This window comes from Centrocercus urophasianus, unplaced genomic scaffold (genome assembly GCF_019232065.1).
Source record: "Centrocercus urophasianus isolate 14NV4802_14NV808 unplaced genomic scaffold, USGS_Curo_1.0 seq_25, whole genome shotgun sequence".
NCBI lineage: Eukaryota > Metazoa > Chordata > Aves > Galliformes > Phasianidae > Centrocercus > Centrocercus urophasianus.
The window spans coordinates 13,347,335-13,362,884 of NW_024884811.1; the positions used below are offsets into that span (position 1 = coordinate 13,347,335).

Consider the following 15,550-nt stretch of genomic DNA (forward strand, 5'->3'; position numbering starts at 1 on the left):
TTGAGATCCATGTTTGTTTTTGCAACAGTTTCTCAATGGATAAGATAAAACACAACAATCATTCTGAATGACACTAAATAAAAGCACAAATTTCAGGAAATAATCCTGCCTTTGGAGAAGACAGAATTGAAAAGCTTGATTTTAACTAAGAGCTACAGGATTACTAAGTGCATTAGGGAACTTCCTTTGAAAGCTCTTCACTTTGTAAAGAAAGTTCTTCAGAAGCATAGAACTCTACTCTCAAGGCAGTAATTGAGCATTAGGAGTCCTTAACACAGCTGAACACAGATCTAGACAAGTACTTTCTAAACAAACATAACTTTTAATATTAAATTAAGAGCCCATTACAATAAAGAGATTGATTGTTAATACTGAGATCTGACACCGTAATTGCCAGTCACTCCACTGTTCCTGCTTTAGCAGATGAGATAAATAGTGCAACATTTCATGGTTGGTATTGTTTTATTGTGTAATATTAAGTAAAATGCTTATACTTCTTCTTTTCGATCCCCAGTTTAGCACTCATACCTATGGCTTTTTATTTTTAGCACAATGTCTTTGTGTCAAGTGTCAGAACTTCATTTCGAAAAAAACAAGCAACCAAGAATCCGATACCATATAGACAAGTCTTCTCTGTATTTGTTTAAACATATTCACTTTCAAAAATGAGTATTTATAAAAGTCTACCGGTAGATTTCCTCCAGCTCATGTTTAACACAGTCTGTAAAGAGCTCTTCCTGTTTTAATGTGTCCCTTTTAGAGTGTTCTATTATCCCCATGTTATTTGGTTCTTCCCCCAACACTCCTCATAGTAAGTTTAATGCAAAAAAATCAGTAGATGACAATTTCAAGCAAAAATATAAAGCACTATAACATTACCTACATTGCCTTTTACTGAACTAGGTTCCTGAACACTTCAGGAGCTTTGTAGGAATTCCACCAGTCAGTGTTGAAAAGGCACAGAATTTTTGTGCTCCGAGATCTCCAGCAAAAATGGTTTTTGCCCAGAATGAAAGTCCAGAAGTTCCAGCTTGATATAAAGAAACGCAGGGACTGCTGCTAGATACAGCACTGCAGGTGGATGGCAAGCAGTCTGCCCAGAAAATTCACGGATACCCAATGGATTGTTTATATGAGAAGCCACCAGATTTTACTAATTATTCTGTCACAGACACCCTGCAAATCTATAACAACAGTTTGTTTCTACGCCAAGAAGAAAAGAAGTTATTCTTACATATAACCAGCAATGGTATAACAGTAATACAAGCTATTCATTATTAAAATTCTTGCAAAGCTGCCCATTTCTGTGGTAGTTTCTGTTCTATCACGTGAATGACATTTATTTTTAATGTATGACAGAAATTCTTTTGTATGTGAAGAAAGCTAACTTTGGTCCACTTGTCCAGCTTCCAAAGGACAGCATATTTGAAAGACGACCACTGACAGTTCAAAAATCAACGTAAAAGTTAACAACAAAAAAAAATTTGGTATTTTAATCCTAAACCTGCACAGTGTGGTTAATTGTCCTAGTTGTCCACCTCTTCATTCTTTATATCCACTAACTGTTGAGTTTTTAAGTCTTCAGCCTGTTCATGAACTTCCTTACCTGCATCACCTATACAAATAGGTTTCTTTTCTCCTGGATCTCCTTGGTCAACTCTCTCATATTCTACTTGTTCAAAGTCAGTGCCATCTGTGAGTTCTGCCTGTACTTCTTCCATCTGTATTTGATTAACATGCTCAACATGCAACTGCTCCACGTGAACTTCAGCACCTTGTTCAGTTTGAATGTGCTCCACTTCCAGGTAACTAATTTGCACCTGTTCTTGCAGTTCATCCACCTGTGTGCCTTTCACTTGATTGTCCTGTATGAGATCCTGGTGCATCTGTTCCACAGTTACCTGAGCAGGATCCACTTGTACCTGAATTACTGGCAGGACATGAACTTGCTCCACTTGTTCTATTATAGTCATTGATGTTACTGGTTCACCTTCCATAGCTTCCACTGGAAGAACCTCTTCTGTCACTAGTCGTTCTGAAATATTATGCGTGTCTTTTAGATGCCTTCTCAGCTCACTGCCTTGCATAAACCACAAATCACATAAGGTGCAGTGGTTGGGTTTGTCGCCAGTGTGGATTACCAAGTGATCTTTAAACTGATCCCAGCTGTTAAACACGCTGTTACAAACCTGAAACAAAAGACACAGTGAGTATAACGACGCCAACAGGAATATGGCAGAGTATAATGCCTACTTCAGTCCATGGCTTCACGCAGTGTAGCTTCCTGAGACATAGATTAAAAAAACTTCAACACATGTCAAAGGTAAAAGCTGAGAAGTTAGCTTCAGATCAACAGAGTAGCTATTATTAAGAAAAAGTGTGTCATTTTGACCTGCTACCAAATTTATCAGTCAGTACAGCACTTGAAATTTCGCTTATTTCAACTCTATGTGAAATTTAGATAAAGAAGCATGTCCCACTAAGTGTCTGGTGCTAGAATTACAGGCAGGAAGTCTTATAAGGGAAGTTCTAGATACAGGACTTCTAGCTAATTCTGATCACAGCATTGTGAAATTTAAGTAGCTAGATTAAACTCCTGATTTTTGTCATTTCAAAAAAATATCTCTGTAGATGAAAAACTCTTAAAACTATATCCATGTTAGTCCTGCCTAGCTACAAGTATTGTTTAGACTGCAGACACATTATTTTGAGCACACTTCCTTCCCTTCAGGTGGCACAGAGATGAGTAGCCTGAAAATGATACAAAAAGACATTGCAGAAATGAGTATATCAATCTACAGCATTTATATTTGCTTATAAGACACTATGGATTGTCATCGTAAGATGGAATGACTTTACAGATAAAGTCAATACATTGAGTATCAAACAGAAGAATAATAAAATAGGAAATCAGATAGTACTTTGTATTTTGGACTTCAGTGAAGCATGCACACAACCAGAAAAGGGCTAGTTCAGTGTATGAAGAACCCTGAAAAGGTTGCAGAAATAACACAAAAATAATATGAATGGAACTATGTAGATATCAGAATTTATCTGCATGTTGTGGTTGAACTGATTCTTACACTTATTGTAATAAAAGCAGCCCTTGTTCACATAAGCCTACTCCCGTTGCCTTCCCTGCTTAGTATGCCCACACTCCCAGTACAGGTTGGAGGTGTCCAGCCTCATGACTCTGCAACCCTCATTACCCACCTGACACTCATATAGCTTCTTCCTTCCCTTTTTAGCTCCAGCTCCAGACTGACAGGCCGTCAAGTGACATTTGAGTGTACTATTCCTAGCAAAACGTTCATGGCAGTTTGGACATTCAAATGGTTTTTCACCTATAAATACAGACACAAGGATTTATAAGTGCACAAAAACAACCAGTCTTCTGTCAGCTTTCCCTTCTCCACTCACTTTCGCAGAAGTTGATAAATATGCCATAAAGACTTGGCCAGCTGGACTATTCTAAAGAACAAGAGAAAGACATTCCATGTAAACTTTACTCATGTAAATAACAGGGCAAAAGCCTAATGTAAAATTGTGAGTCTCATCTAGAAAAAGACAACCCAACATAACTGCTGGTGCTATTTGAAGCATATTTTAGGTCTGTATGAAAGACTGCTTTTCTGTCAAAATCTCTTAATGAAATAGCAGCTATTTCTGTCTTTTCACCAATACTTACAGGTGAAGACTTAATGTTAGAAATTATACAAAGCGACATACTAAAGGAATTATAAAAAAAGAAAAAACACGAAGTTTTATTTTCGAGAACAGTCACAGCTCATGCTGGAGCCTACAGAGATTAGTCATGAAGTAACAATGTATCGGCATTAAAAAAAAAAAAAAAAGGAAAAAAAAGGCCAACAGAAATCAGAGGGGGACATATAGGGGAACAAGCAAGATAAAAAATCCCTTTCTCTTTGGTTACTTTGTTTCCAACTTGGTATCAATAACCAGGCGTGTTTTCCACCGTTAAGCCAGCTAAAAGCAGCAGGGAAAGCTGAAAACAGGTCCAGTTTGCTCTTTTCCAACAAACGCAGCATATCACTATGACTGTCATCAAGTAGTAACAAAGAACAAGTGCTGTCTGCTTACTGATTTCATCATGCACAAACACAGTGAAGTTCAAGGAAATGAAAGCATTAAAAATTAGGAACAGTATGTTTCTTCTCAATGTCTGACAATTAAGATGGCATCTAGGTAACTACAGAAAAAAACTAGTTAACGAGGCTGTAGCATTTCAGTGAACAATGCAAATATCTAAGTTAGCTAAATAAAGTTTAAAAGCCTGCAGTTTCAGGAAGACAGTCAACACTGACTGGGATGGAAAGCCAATAAATCTGTACCTTTGGAAATAAAGATACACAGAAATGCCTATGTAGCTTTTCAACAGAAATCCACAAGTAGCCAATAATTCTAGCTCACACAGCTGGGGCCACAGAAAAAGTTAAAAGGTGTGAATTTTCCCGTATCCATTACAAAAGGCAATGCTTTCAGAGTGTACTGCATAGGTAATGCCGAGCATGCTGAAATGCCATCAGTCTGCCACATCAAAAATCACAGACTGTGCTCTTGCAGCTACACACGGATAAGCCAAGATGACAAGAACAGCACAGAACTCCCAGCACAGAATTACACTTGGTCTGCGATCTGGCCACATTCAAACAGTTCCTTGTGGCAAGCCACTGCCCAGCAGGGGCAGACTTATTCTACTACTAAAATTCTGTAGTAATTTCCAACGCATTCTGACAAATGCACCCAAGAGTGACAATTCAATGATAACAGTGCCAATATCCAAGGGCTAAAAGAAGGCGAGTGACTGCACAGTGTAAGTCAGCACCACAACCCAGAGGGATGGTGGAACAGCATGTGCAACTCCTCCACTTCCATCTTCACTTCATAAATTCCATAGAAGTTTTTTTTAAAGAAAATCCTTCAGGCAGTGTACATATGTGTTGGAGAGAATCACGAAGCACTGTGGCTGTCTTTTCTACTTTCTTTTACTGAGACAAAAAACAGTAAAGAACATTAAAAAGAACTAACAAAATTAATAAACAGTCTATTTCTTCTGCATCTGCTACCTTAATGTTATTGCTGGTGCTGCAATTCAAAAAGCACCAGGATGAGATAGATTACAAGACATTTTCTCCCTGAACACTTCATTTTACATAGCATTCAACAAATTCTACACATGCCTCTGGGTCAGTGAGATTTTTCCCACTAACCTTAGGAGACCACAGTTAAGTATAATAATAATAATAATAATAATAATAATAATAATAATAATAATAATAATAAGTATAATAAGTATAATAAGGTGTGATTTAAAGGGCAACGCTTCCAAAACATTAAATTAGAAGCAATTAAATTCTATATTATAGTGGTACCAATAAATATCGATAGTTCTCTGTATTGCTTGAGTTCTCTGCTGAATTCTCTGCTGAGTTGCTTTGTCCCAAAATCCTGCCACATCAGCTACCACATGAAAGAGATACCTAACTTGCTGTTAATCTGCCACAAACTTTTGTCTGAAAATACCCGTGTCATATAGCCTGCAGTAAGTTCAGTCATAGTGAAGAAACACTCCCTACTTTATAGATAATCAGGATTTTCCAAGGACTTTCTACAAAAGCAAATTTCAAATAGAAATAGAAGGGAATAGAAGGTTATAGAATAGACTAAATATAGTGTCATAGATAAGATTCAGGTGTCCCATACACAAATTCGAAGAAGTTCCAATTAAAAGGCTATAACAACAAACTGTGAGGAAATAGAGCTGCTGCCCTCCATCAAATTCTTACTGACATATTAAACAAAATCATCTGGAAGGTCAGATAGCTCACACTCAAAAAGTTATCTACATAATGCTTAATATCCATTCAGACAGATAGTTCAATGGGATGAAGATGGAGCATGTTAATCTCTCACGGTATAAGGAAGAAAGAAGCATGAGTCATCCTGCAGGGAGAAAACACTATTCAGATTTCCAAAAGACAGACTTTACAATAGCAGAAGTCTACTGCAGTCAGTAGAAATGTTTTGCTGTTAATTAACAAATAAAATCTACTTGTAGATGACAAGAGTGAGGACAATACTGCAATGGGAGGATATTTCACTGATACGCTCAAAGCTCATATACTGTTTGAGCAGAAGAACATATCAGTAGAATTGTAAAAATAGAAATAGCTACTCAGTTTAGTACTTCTAAAGAAGAAAACATGCCTCACAAAATCATGAATAACAGTTTTTAATGCACTTCAGGAGCTTCAATAAGTCTTTCTGCTTTAGGTGTGTATTTTTAATAATCAAAAAAATCTCAATTTCTCAGTTTATATCAGCAGGAAAAAACCATCAGCACAGAATCATAACTTCTACAATTCTTCAATTACAGTGTTACCTAGAAGCCCAGTATTTCTAGCACTCACATGCTCTCTTCATCATATTCTCTGCTTCCTCAAAATATGCAAAAACCCGAAGTGCCACAGCTGAAGCCACAAGTACATGCTCTTACCTGTGTGTTTCCGGAGGTGCTCTTTAAAATGCCCAAAGTGGTCAAACTGTTTATCACAGTACTGGCATATATGTATTTTTTTGCCAGGTCTTTGCTTCTTGGGGGCACCACCTTCTTCAAGGTGGTAACAGGTGAGGTGCTGTTTCAGAGCATTCTCTCGTAGGTACCTTTTATTGCATATGTCACACTTGTAACTCTCAGTAGAGTGTGTTTTCATGTGTTCCTTAAAATGGTAAAACAATTTAAATGAACGGTTACATTTCTCACAGTGGAATAAATTGTTCATGTGTGACAGTTGAAGTTCCACAATTTCAATACCTTCTACCTGTTTGCATGAAGGATCAGCTGCATTGTCAACTTTTTCTTGGATCTGGCATTTTCGCTCTCCCTGACGATACTTGCTAGTGATATCTGCCAGAAGAGCCAAAGCAGATTCATCGGATGTACCCGTTGTCTGTATGTACTTTATAGACTGCTCTGCAGAAGCTACTTCCTCAAGTGTCTCAATGCTGTCTTCTTCCACTTCAATTGCTCCCTCAGCAATCTCAACTTCAATTTCAACAGGCTCTGATTCTGCAGATGGCAGCGATTCTGTGATAACATTAGATGTTTCAGCTATCTTCCTCTTTTTCGGTTTAGTTTTACCTTCTGTTTGATTTGATTCTAAGGCTGATGAATTTTCTTTGTTTCTGTAAAACAGATGTGTCAACACGGTTAAGATCCACAAAACTTTTTCTCTCAGAGAGTGGTCAGGCACTGGAATGGCTGTCCAGGGAGGTGGTAGAGTTGCCGTCCCTGGCAGCATTCACGTGGTGCCTGAATGAGGAGCTGCGAGATATGGTTGAGTGCTTGTGGTAGCATGGTAATGGGAGGATGGTTGGAATGGATCATCTTGGAGGTCCTTTGCAACCTTGTGATTCTATGAGCGCTTACATAAAAGTTCCTGCCCGACACCAAGCTTCTGCATTAAACACTTTCTAGGTGCTTCTCAATGAAGCTGAACGGTGAATGACCATATAACAGCTATAACAATTTTCTGCTTATTCTGTATTCCTCAGAGCTGCAAAATAGAAGGTTAGTGTTGTAAAGCCTTTTACATATTACAGAGCTCTGCTTAAAAGCTACAAAACACATCAGTAAGAAAGACCAGTTAGCATAATGGCATAAGTTATCAGAGAAACTTGTCAAATCTTGTACTTTATTCTACTCAGAAATAAGATTCAAGTGCTTTCTGTGTTATCAATGTTTTAAGCTCTGGAGAGTATGCTACTGCTTGTGGCACTTTAAAATTAGAAAACACTAAAACTGTGACTCCACACAACGATTATTGTAAAATCTTGCACTTCAGGAAAGAACACAAGGTAACAGAAGAGGGAAAAAAATGGAGAAGGCAGTGAGATGCAGAAAGAATATTCTATTTAATTTTCTGGGCTTAAAGTAACTGCCCAGATCTGTTCCCCTCGTCCCTGCATCACACACACACAGCATTCTTTCTCCAAGACGTCAGGGACACTATCCCATGCCAACCTCAGGCAGAGCTGAGTGAGACTGTTTCCAAGGCTGGCTTTGAAGATTACCCAGGGTGCAGAAGCTTTACTTCCAGATTTTCAGATCCGAAAATAGTCAGATATTATCTCAAATCAGACTGATAAGATTAATCCAACATTTTTACCTTCCTTTGCAGTCTGATGAATCCTTTCATGAAATTCAGTCCCTATAGCTTTTAGTTTTTCTAGTAATAGATAAGGCTTCCTCCAGTATCTCTGCATGTCATGTGTCAGAAACACATGGCTAATGACTTAATGCAGGATACAGCTTATCAAATTATACCTCTAATATTCGAATAAAGGAATACAGAACACATAAACTTACAATCTATCATGGATTTCTGAAGCCTAGGTAGGAGAAGAAAAAGAAAGTAATTTTTTGCATATTACTGCAGGAGCTCCAGGATCATGAACCAAGAACTCATAGCGAGCAGCCCTGCAGAGGAGGACTTGGTGGACAAAAAGCTGGACATGACCCAGCAGTGTGCACTTGCAGCCCAGAAGGCCAAATGTATCCTGGACTTCATTTTCTGAGGCAGTCAGCTCCAGTACAGGTGTGTTCTGCAGTAGAGCAGGGGATCATGGTGTGAGAAGGAGGACCCTGAAATTGAGGAGACCCAAGGACAAGCAGTAAGAAGCATGGCTACCAGACCTGACAAACAGGGCAAAGCAGTTTGCATGGCAGTTCACGCAGGAAGTGCGTCCACAGCCCAGCAGGCAGCCCGCTCCCTGTCTCTTCTGAGAGCAGCAGGAAGCTGCGCTCCGTTGAAACAAACGTGGTGACCACCTGCCACAGTGGTTGAGCTCAGGCAGAAGCACAGGCTGGAGGGCCACAGCTTCGCTGGGCTGACGCATGGACACAGACAGAGCTCCAAGGAAAGACAGAGCTGCACAGACTTCCAGCTGTGGCAAACTCCAGAATCCAGAGTCCTTCTAGAGCCTGAGGGAAGGAAATGTCACGGCTGCAAGTGTGCCCAGCTCGATGAACTTTCAGAGGAAGTGGCCAAGTTGTGTGAGGAAATCACCAGCCTGAGAATTATCCAGAAATCTGTGAGAGACTGATACATGGTACCATGCAGTGACGTGGGCAGACTAAGCAAAGCTAGATATACAACACAATTCTGACCCAATTGTTGTAATAGAAGAGGGTGGGGCCCCACACAAGATTAGAAGGTTCCCTCATAAGGAACAGCACTTCAAAATACTAGCAGATGGCTCTAGTAAGAAGATTCTTAAGACTACATTTCAGTGTTCGTAAGAGAAAGAGGCTTACATATTTACCTGATTTCAAGAGCTTTGATTGCTTCTAACATCTGTAGATATTCAGCTGCTTTCCAAACGTCATTTGCTTCTTCCTCACCTTGGACCATTAGTTTTGCTGTATAGGTGAATTCTATTAGGTGACGAAATGCCATGTTGCTTACACCTGTTGAGAAAAAAGAAAAACAAATTACCAAAGCCTCTATCTCATGAATCTTGCATGCTTGCCTGCTCAGAATTTTGCTCACAATATTTAAGATATCAGTTTCTTAAGCTGAAACCCTTAAAAGGCTCATGTTGGAATAACAAGTCTGGTACAGAAACGTGGAAATTTGAAACAACTACAGAATAGTGCCATGACAAAGGTAAGAGTATGGGAAAAATGATGTGAACAAAGAGCTCTTTATACAGAGCAATTAAATGTATACACTCATATAGAAAAATATAACCTCGATTTCAGAAGACTTCCGATCAACAGGTTACTAGAAATATAGTGACAGCTCCATGAAATCACTCCCCATCTAAAAAGGAAGTATTGCCCCAAGTTTGTCCTGTTTTTGCACACCAGCTGCGGCATCTGCCACTAGCCATCATCGGGAGCCTTTTCTGCATGAACAGAATGGCTTTTATCAAGGAAAAAGTCAGACTGCTAGTCCTAAAAAATTACAAGGACTGAGATCTCATTAGGTGCATATTGGAAAAAAAAAATTCAACAACTCATAATCTCTCACTCTCCCTTCCAAAATATTTAATTTGTAACTGTTCATTATTTTCATAATTGTATTTCAAGGGAAGCTTCTTCCAGTGGCAACATGTACTTCAGAATAACTCATGAGCTGAGATGTTAAAAATTAAGTGATATCATCAGGCATGCACGTCACCTTTATTAAGGATACTACATTCATTACCAGCTCCAGTACACAATGCTGAAAGCTTTTATCTACACGAATCAGGTTACCTTCAATCTCCACCAAGGGCTCCTGAGTGAAATCTTGGAAGAATCTGTAGAAGAACTGGCTACAGGCAGCAAGAACAGCCTTATGAGCTTTGAAATGGTGGCCTGCCAAGAGAGACAAAAATATAAGATAACACCTTCCTAACTTATACTGCAGAGTAAGTGCAGATGAACAAAAGAAAGCAGGTGTAAAACCTATTTTACAAATCTGCCCTAGCAACATACAGCCATCTGCATCAGCAGACAAGGGAAGGTTTTTGACATAGTCACCCTTAACATTCTTCTCTTGAAGTTGCAAAGATACGGATTTGATGGGTGGACTGTTCAATAAACAAAGAACTAGCTGCAGCAGAGATGGCTGGCACTACCAGAGAGTGCTGGTCAGTGGCTCAACGTCTGGATGGAGATCAGTGACAAGCAGTGCTCCTCAGAGGTCAGTATTGGGACCGATGCTTTTAAATATCTTCGTCAATAGGGAAACTGAGTACGTTCCCAGTAAGTTTGCTGACGACACCAAGCTACGGGGTGCAGTAATATGCCTGACAAACGGGATGCTATCCAGAGGGACCCAGACAGGCTGAGCAGTGTGCCTAAGTGAGCCTCATGATGTTCAGTAAATCTAAGTGCAAGGTCTTGCACCTGGGTCATGGCAACCTCCACTACAAGTACAAGCTGGGGAATGGAACACAGCCCTGCTAAAAAGGATCTTGGGGTTCCAGTACATGGGAAGTTGGACATGAGCCAGCAATGCGCCCTTGCAGCCCAGAAGCCAACCGTATCCTGGTCTGCATCAAATGTGGTCAGCAGGTTGAGGACAGTGATCCTGCCTCTCTGCTCTACATTGATGATTCCTCACCTGGAGTGCTGTGTCCAGATGCAGAATTCTCAGTACAGGACATATGTGGACCTGAGAGCGCATCCAGAGGAGGGCCACAAAAATGATCCAAGAGATGAAACACCTCTGCTATGAGGATTGGCTGAGAGAGCTGGGGCTGTTCAGCCTGGAGAAGAGAAGGCTCCAGGGAGTCTTGAGAATGGCTTTTCAGTATCTAAAGAGGGGCTATTATGTAGGAAGGGTGCAGACCCATTAGCAAGGTCTGCTGTGACAGGACAAGACATAATGGATACAGAAAGAAGGGAGATTTAGATTGGATATGAGGAAGAATGTTATTACAATAAGGGTGACAAGGCACTGGAACAGGTTGCCAGAGAGGTGGAAGCCAAGTCCTTGGAGATATTCAGGGTCAGCCTGCATGGGGCTCGGAGCAACCTGATCTAGCTGTGGATGACCCTGTTTATTGCAGGGGAGTGGGACTAGATGACCTTTAAGGGTCCCTTCCAACTCAAAAGATTCTATGGTTCTATGATTTAATGTGTCTCCTTGTAACATGGGATACTACTGCAGTTGGCCTCTCTTATTTCATGCACGTGCTTGCTGATGTCACGGGGCTGGCTTTGCTAAAGTTCTGCAATTCAATCATCTGGAGTACTTTTTTACTCCAGAGTTTCTCTTTTCAAATATTTAAGGCAAATCCCCTGTGAAAACTTTTTTCATGTGTGTCTTGGGCTCAGCTCTCAGACTTTATCCAAGTTTGCTGTGCTTTTTTACCACTCTTATACACTGATCTAATTTTATCACCACTTCAACTAGCGTTAGCACAGCTGAAGTACAGAAGGAGTTCTGCTCTGTTTTCCAGGCTGTGTACTTCCCATCGCTGTATCACGATGGCACAGGCACAAACACTTATAATGATTAATGGGATAGAGATAAGAAATGCACTATAAATTAGAACTGTACGTATGTATAAGAAAACAGCTCTGAGCCCAATATACAGGACTTTTATAATACTAGGACACACACAAACATTTTTGCTAAGTTTTGTTCAAGAGCTGGCAGTGAAAATGTGGCAACTGCAGAAGAGTAATCTTCTCTACATTTGCTTTTTATTTTCTAAGACAGGTTTTATACGACCCTTTTCCTTCAAGTGAGCTATGGCTACCCTTCCAAGGATCAGGCAGTATTTCTTTAGCTGAGGCTGTCCTGGTGGATACTGGCTTTCTTCCTTGAAGTGCTCATCTATTATAAGAAATGTTTAGTGTAAAAAGAATCTCAGGCTATCTATTAGACACCACCGTTTCTGATGGGCTAATAAGCACTTACATCTCCATCTTCTCTTTAGACTAATACTTACGTCTCCAGGACACACAAAAAATGGAAAGTGAGTTCTTCTACCTTATTTTAGCTACACATTAAAAACAGTATGCAAATACTATAGAAGCAAGGAAGCAATCTTACTTCAAGCTGTTTTTAAACAGTATTTGTACAAGTTCTCTGCATGCAAACACTCAGCTTAAGCTAGAGAAAAATATTTTTAGGATATTTTAGAAAACACTTAAATAACATTAAATACAGTACAGCAGTTACAAAGTGGAATTCTATCTAAAAATATTCAGTCACTCATCTGGAAAAGCAGAAGCACAATTACTAATGACTGCTGGAGACTCTGTTCACCCTACGACTTTAAAAGAAAATCTGTAAGCAACTTGCAGCCCATTACAAATAGCAAGAATTTCTTAGCAGCCCAGTTTGACAGCTGACCCACGACAAACCACAAGAGCATCACAGCAGCTATCAGAGTTCTTTGTATGCCAACTGGTCCACATGCCCATACATACCATCCACAATTAGAGTGATGTCTGTGAACTGGTCCTGCTCACGTTGTTCATTCAGTCTATCCAAAATAACTTTATAGTGTTCTGGAAATTCCTGGATGCATTCCATTTTTTCCTCAGCTTCCATGGCAGAAGGACTAGCCTGTGGAATACACATTAGCAGAGTAAGAATACCTTGCCACTCAGTCAGTGCTGCTTACAAACATGAACCAACTGGCACTTTTCAGGGACTACAAAGCCAAGAGATACAACAAACTGCCATGACAACAGGTTTCACACATTTTAACTAGCAGGTAGGAAATATTAGAGTTAATTTAGGTCTTATTTATATATATCAAACAGAAGTCAAACTGCATTTCTTTATTCTCCAATTCAGTGAGGACTCATCTCTCTCAAAGCAAATAATGTAGGGATACAACACATCTAAAGCTAACTACTTAACAACAACTCAGCACTACAGTGACAGGATCTTTATTTCTTGCAATTCTATCCATTTGTTAGGTGTAAGAACAGTTGCTAACAATTCCTTACCTAAGGTACATTCTATATCTAGTGAATACAATATGCTTACTTTGTTTAAGTATGAAAGTGCTAAAACTGCACTTCTCAACTTCTAAGAATGTCCGAGTTGCCAGGGATTTAAAGAGTTGCTACATTCAAGAAACAAGAAGGCTCTCATTAGCACAGCTTCTCCCCTGCTGGGTGAAATATTTGTTGCCAACTTATTGAAAGAGGATGTAATCCTATAGTGCTTCCTCCCTTGCTGACACAATAACTGTATCTGGGGGTGGAAGGAAGGTTCCCAGACCTGAGGAGGGTTAGCAGAACTGCCTGTGGAGACACTCAGATGCACCTCTGTTGCTTATGCAAAAGAAACTTCGGAGAGTCCAAGCACTGCAAAGAAAGCATTTCATAAACTGCAGAAAAAATGATTTGAGATTTATGCAGCAGCATTCATCTTCAGCGCCCACACTCATATGGTCCTCACGCTGAGAATGCTTAAAAAAAAAAAAAAAAAAAAGAAGAAGACATTTCAAAGTCACATTAGCACAGAAACTTCAGTTTGTTTTCACAGTCTAACTCACTTTGAACAACATGTGGCTTCTGAGAGAAGACAGTGAGTAGGCTTGAAGGAGACTCAAAGGAATTCAAGAAATACCCTTTTCTATACTGCTACACTCAGTATAGACCAAAGGAAGACAGAAGAGCAGTAGGTATTACTAAATATAGAAATGGAATTCTTTAATGAGCAAAGAAACAGCTGCTTTCAGGATGCTAAAACAAACTATATGAGAGGTGCTCTGTCTCTCCCAGTACAGATTTTTTTGTGTGTGATTGGAACTGGAAAGCCCAGAGTGAAAAACTGTCCTGTGTGTACTCACTGCACCTGTGCTGCTGCCAGCATGCATTCCAGCTCCCTCGTGTGGCTGCGAAAGTTCTGTTTTGCTTTCAACAAGCACATATACCAGTATAAGGGCGTTGATAGAAAAAGAGAGAAAAGAATTACCTAATAACCATGAAAGCAAAAGTTATTTTCTTACTACTAACATATCAAAGAAAGGAAAATGTCAAATTTGTATTTTAATCATAAAATATGCTCTTCCTTGCATCTCAGAGAGACTGTCCCTTGGAGAAGGCGGAAGAGGAAAAGGGACAAAAACAATTGCTAAGAGAAGTCCGGTTCTGCCTGCTACCACTGCTTTGCTGAGCAGGCTCTGAAATGCATATCAGACTCTTAAAGGGGAAAAGGAGATCAGCCTGTGGGAGGCAGTGAGGAAAGGAATGGATGCTGCTGCCTTCATTCATCTATTCCAATGAGCTTCAGACAGACTGCAGCGGTCATCTGGGTTTCCACATCAGGTGTCACGTGGGAAATTGTCAGCTGTTTATTTCACTGCTTAATTCTTCCTGCTTTTTTTTTTTGAAAACCATACATTGATAGATGATGTGAAGTTAAAAACATCACAGTGTCACAGGGGTTGGAAGGGACCTCAAGAAATCATTGAGTCCAGTCCCACTGCTGAAGCAGGTACCCTACAGTATGTCACATCGGTAGGTGTCCAGCCAGGTCTTGAGTACTTTCATAGGAGACTCTACAACCTCTCTGGGCAGCCTGTTTCAGAGCTTCATCATCTTTACCGCAGATAAGTTCTTTTGCACGTTAGTATGAGACTTTCTGTGTTCAAGTTTTAGGCCATTACTCTTTGTCCTACAGCTACATAGCATGGAGAAGGGACCGGCCTCAACCCTTTGCGTCCCACCTCCCTGTGGATATTTACAAACATTAATCAGAACCCTTCTCAGCTTACTCTTCCCCAGACTGAACAGACCCAGGTCACTCAGCCTTTCCTCATACAGGAGATGCTCAAGCCCCTATATCATCTTCACAGCCTTCCGTTGGACTCCTTCTATGAGATCTCTTTTTTGAGCAGCAGAGCCCAGAACTGGACACAAAACAGTATCCTATAAGGAAAGCCAGCCAACTTCTGGCTCTCAAATACTACAATTTCCATCCACCCAAATGTAATTTGGAATTAAATTGCACATTCATAAGGGTATGTTAAAAAAAAGAAAAAGAAACACCCCAAACTGACCTCA

At 39.9% G+C, this 15,550-nt stretch overlaps 1 protein-coding gene across 3 annotated transcripts in view; it reads right to left on the reverse strand.

Annotated features, from left to right (window-relative positions):
• Positions 1–443: 443 nt before the first annotated feature.
• The window catches only part of ZNF131 (zinc finger protein 131), a 16,042-nt gene continuing 935 nt past the window's right edge, over positions 444–15,550 (reverse strand). The window contains exons 2-8 of one of the 3 annotated variants that reach the window (XM_042825878.1): positions 12,956–13,094; positions 10,283–10,384; positions 9,346–9,490; positions 6,843–7,206; positions 6,518–6,740; positions 3,214–3,344; positions 444–2,189 (exon numbers count right to left, since the gene is read on the reverse strand). In XM_042825878.1, the coding sequence (XP_042681812.1) occupies positions 1,527–2,189; positions 3,214–3,344; positions 6,518–6,740; positions 6,843–7,206; positions 9,346–9,490; positions 10,283–10,384; positions 12,956–13,079 (1,752 nt within the window). In that variant the 5' untranslated portion in view covers positions 13,080–13,094 and the 3' untranslated portion in view covers positions 444–1,526. Of the gene's footprint in view, positions 2,190–3,213; positions 3,345–6,517; positions 7,207–9,345; positions 9,491–10,282; positions 10,385–12,955; positions 13,095–15,550 lie in introns of those variants that run through there. The other 2 variants (XM_042825877.1, XM_042825879.1) reach the window with 2 other exon arrangements.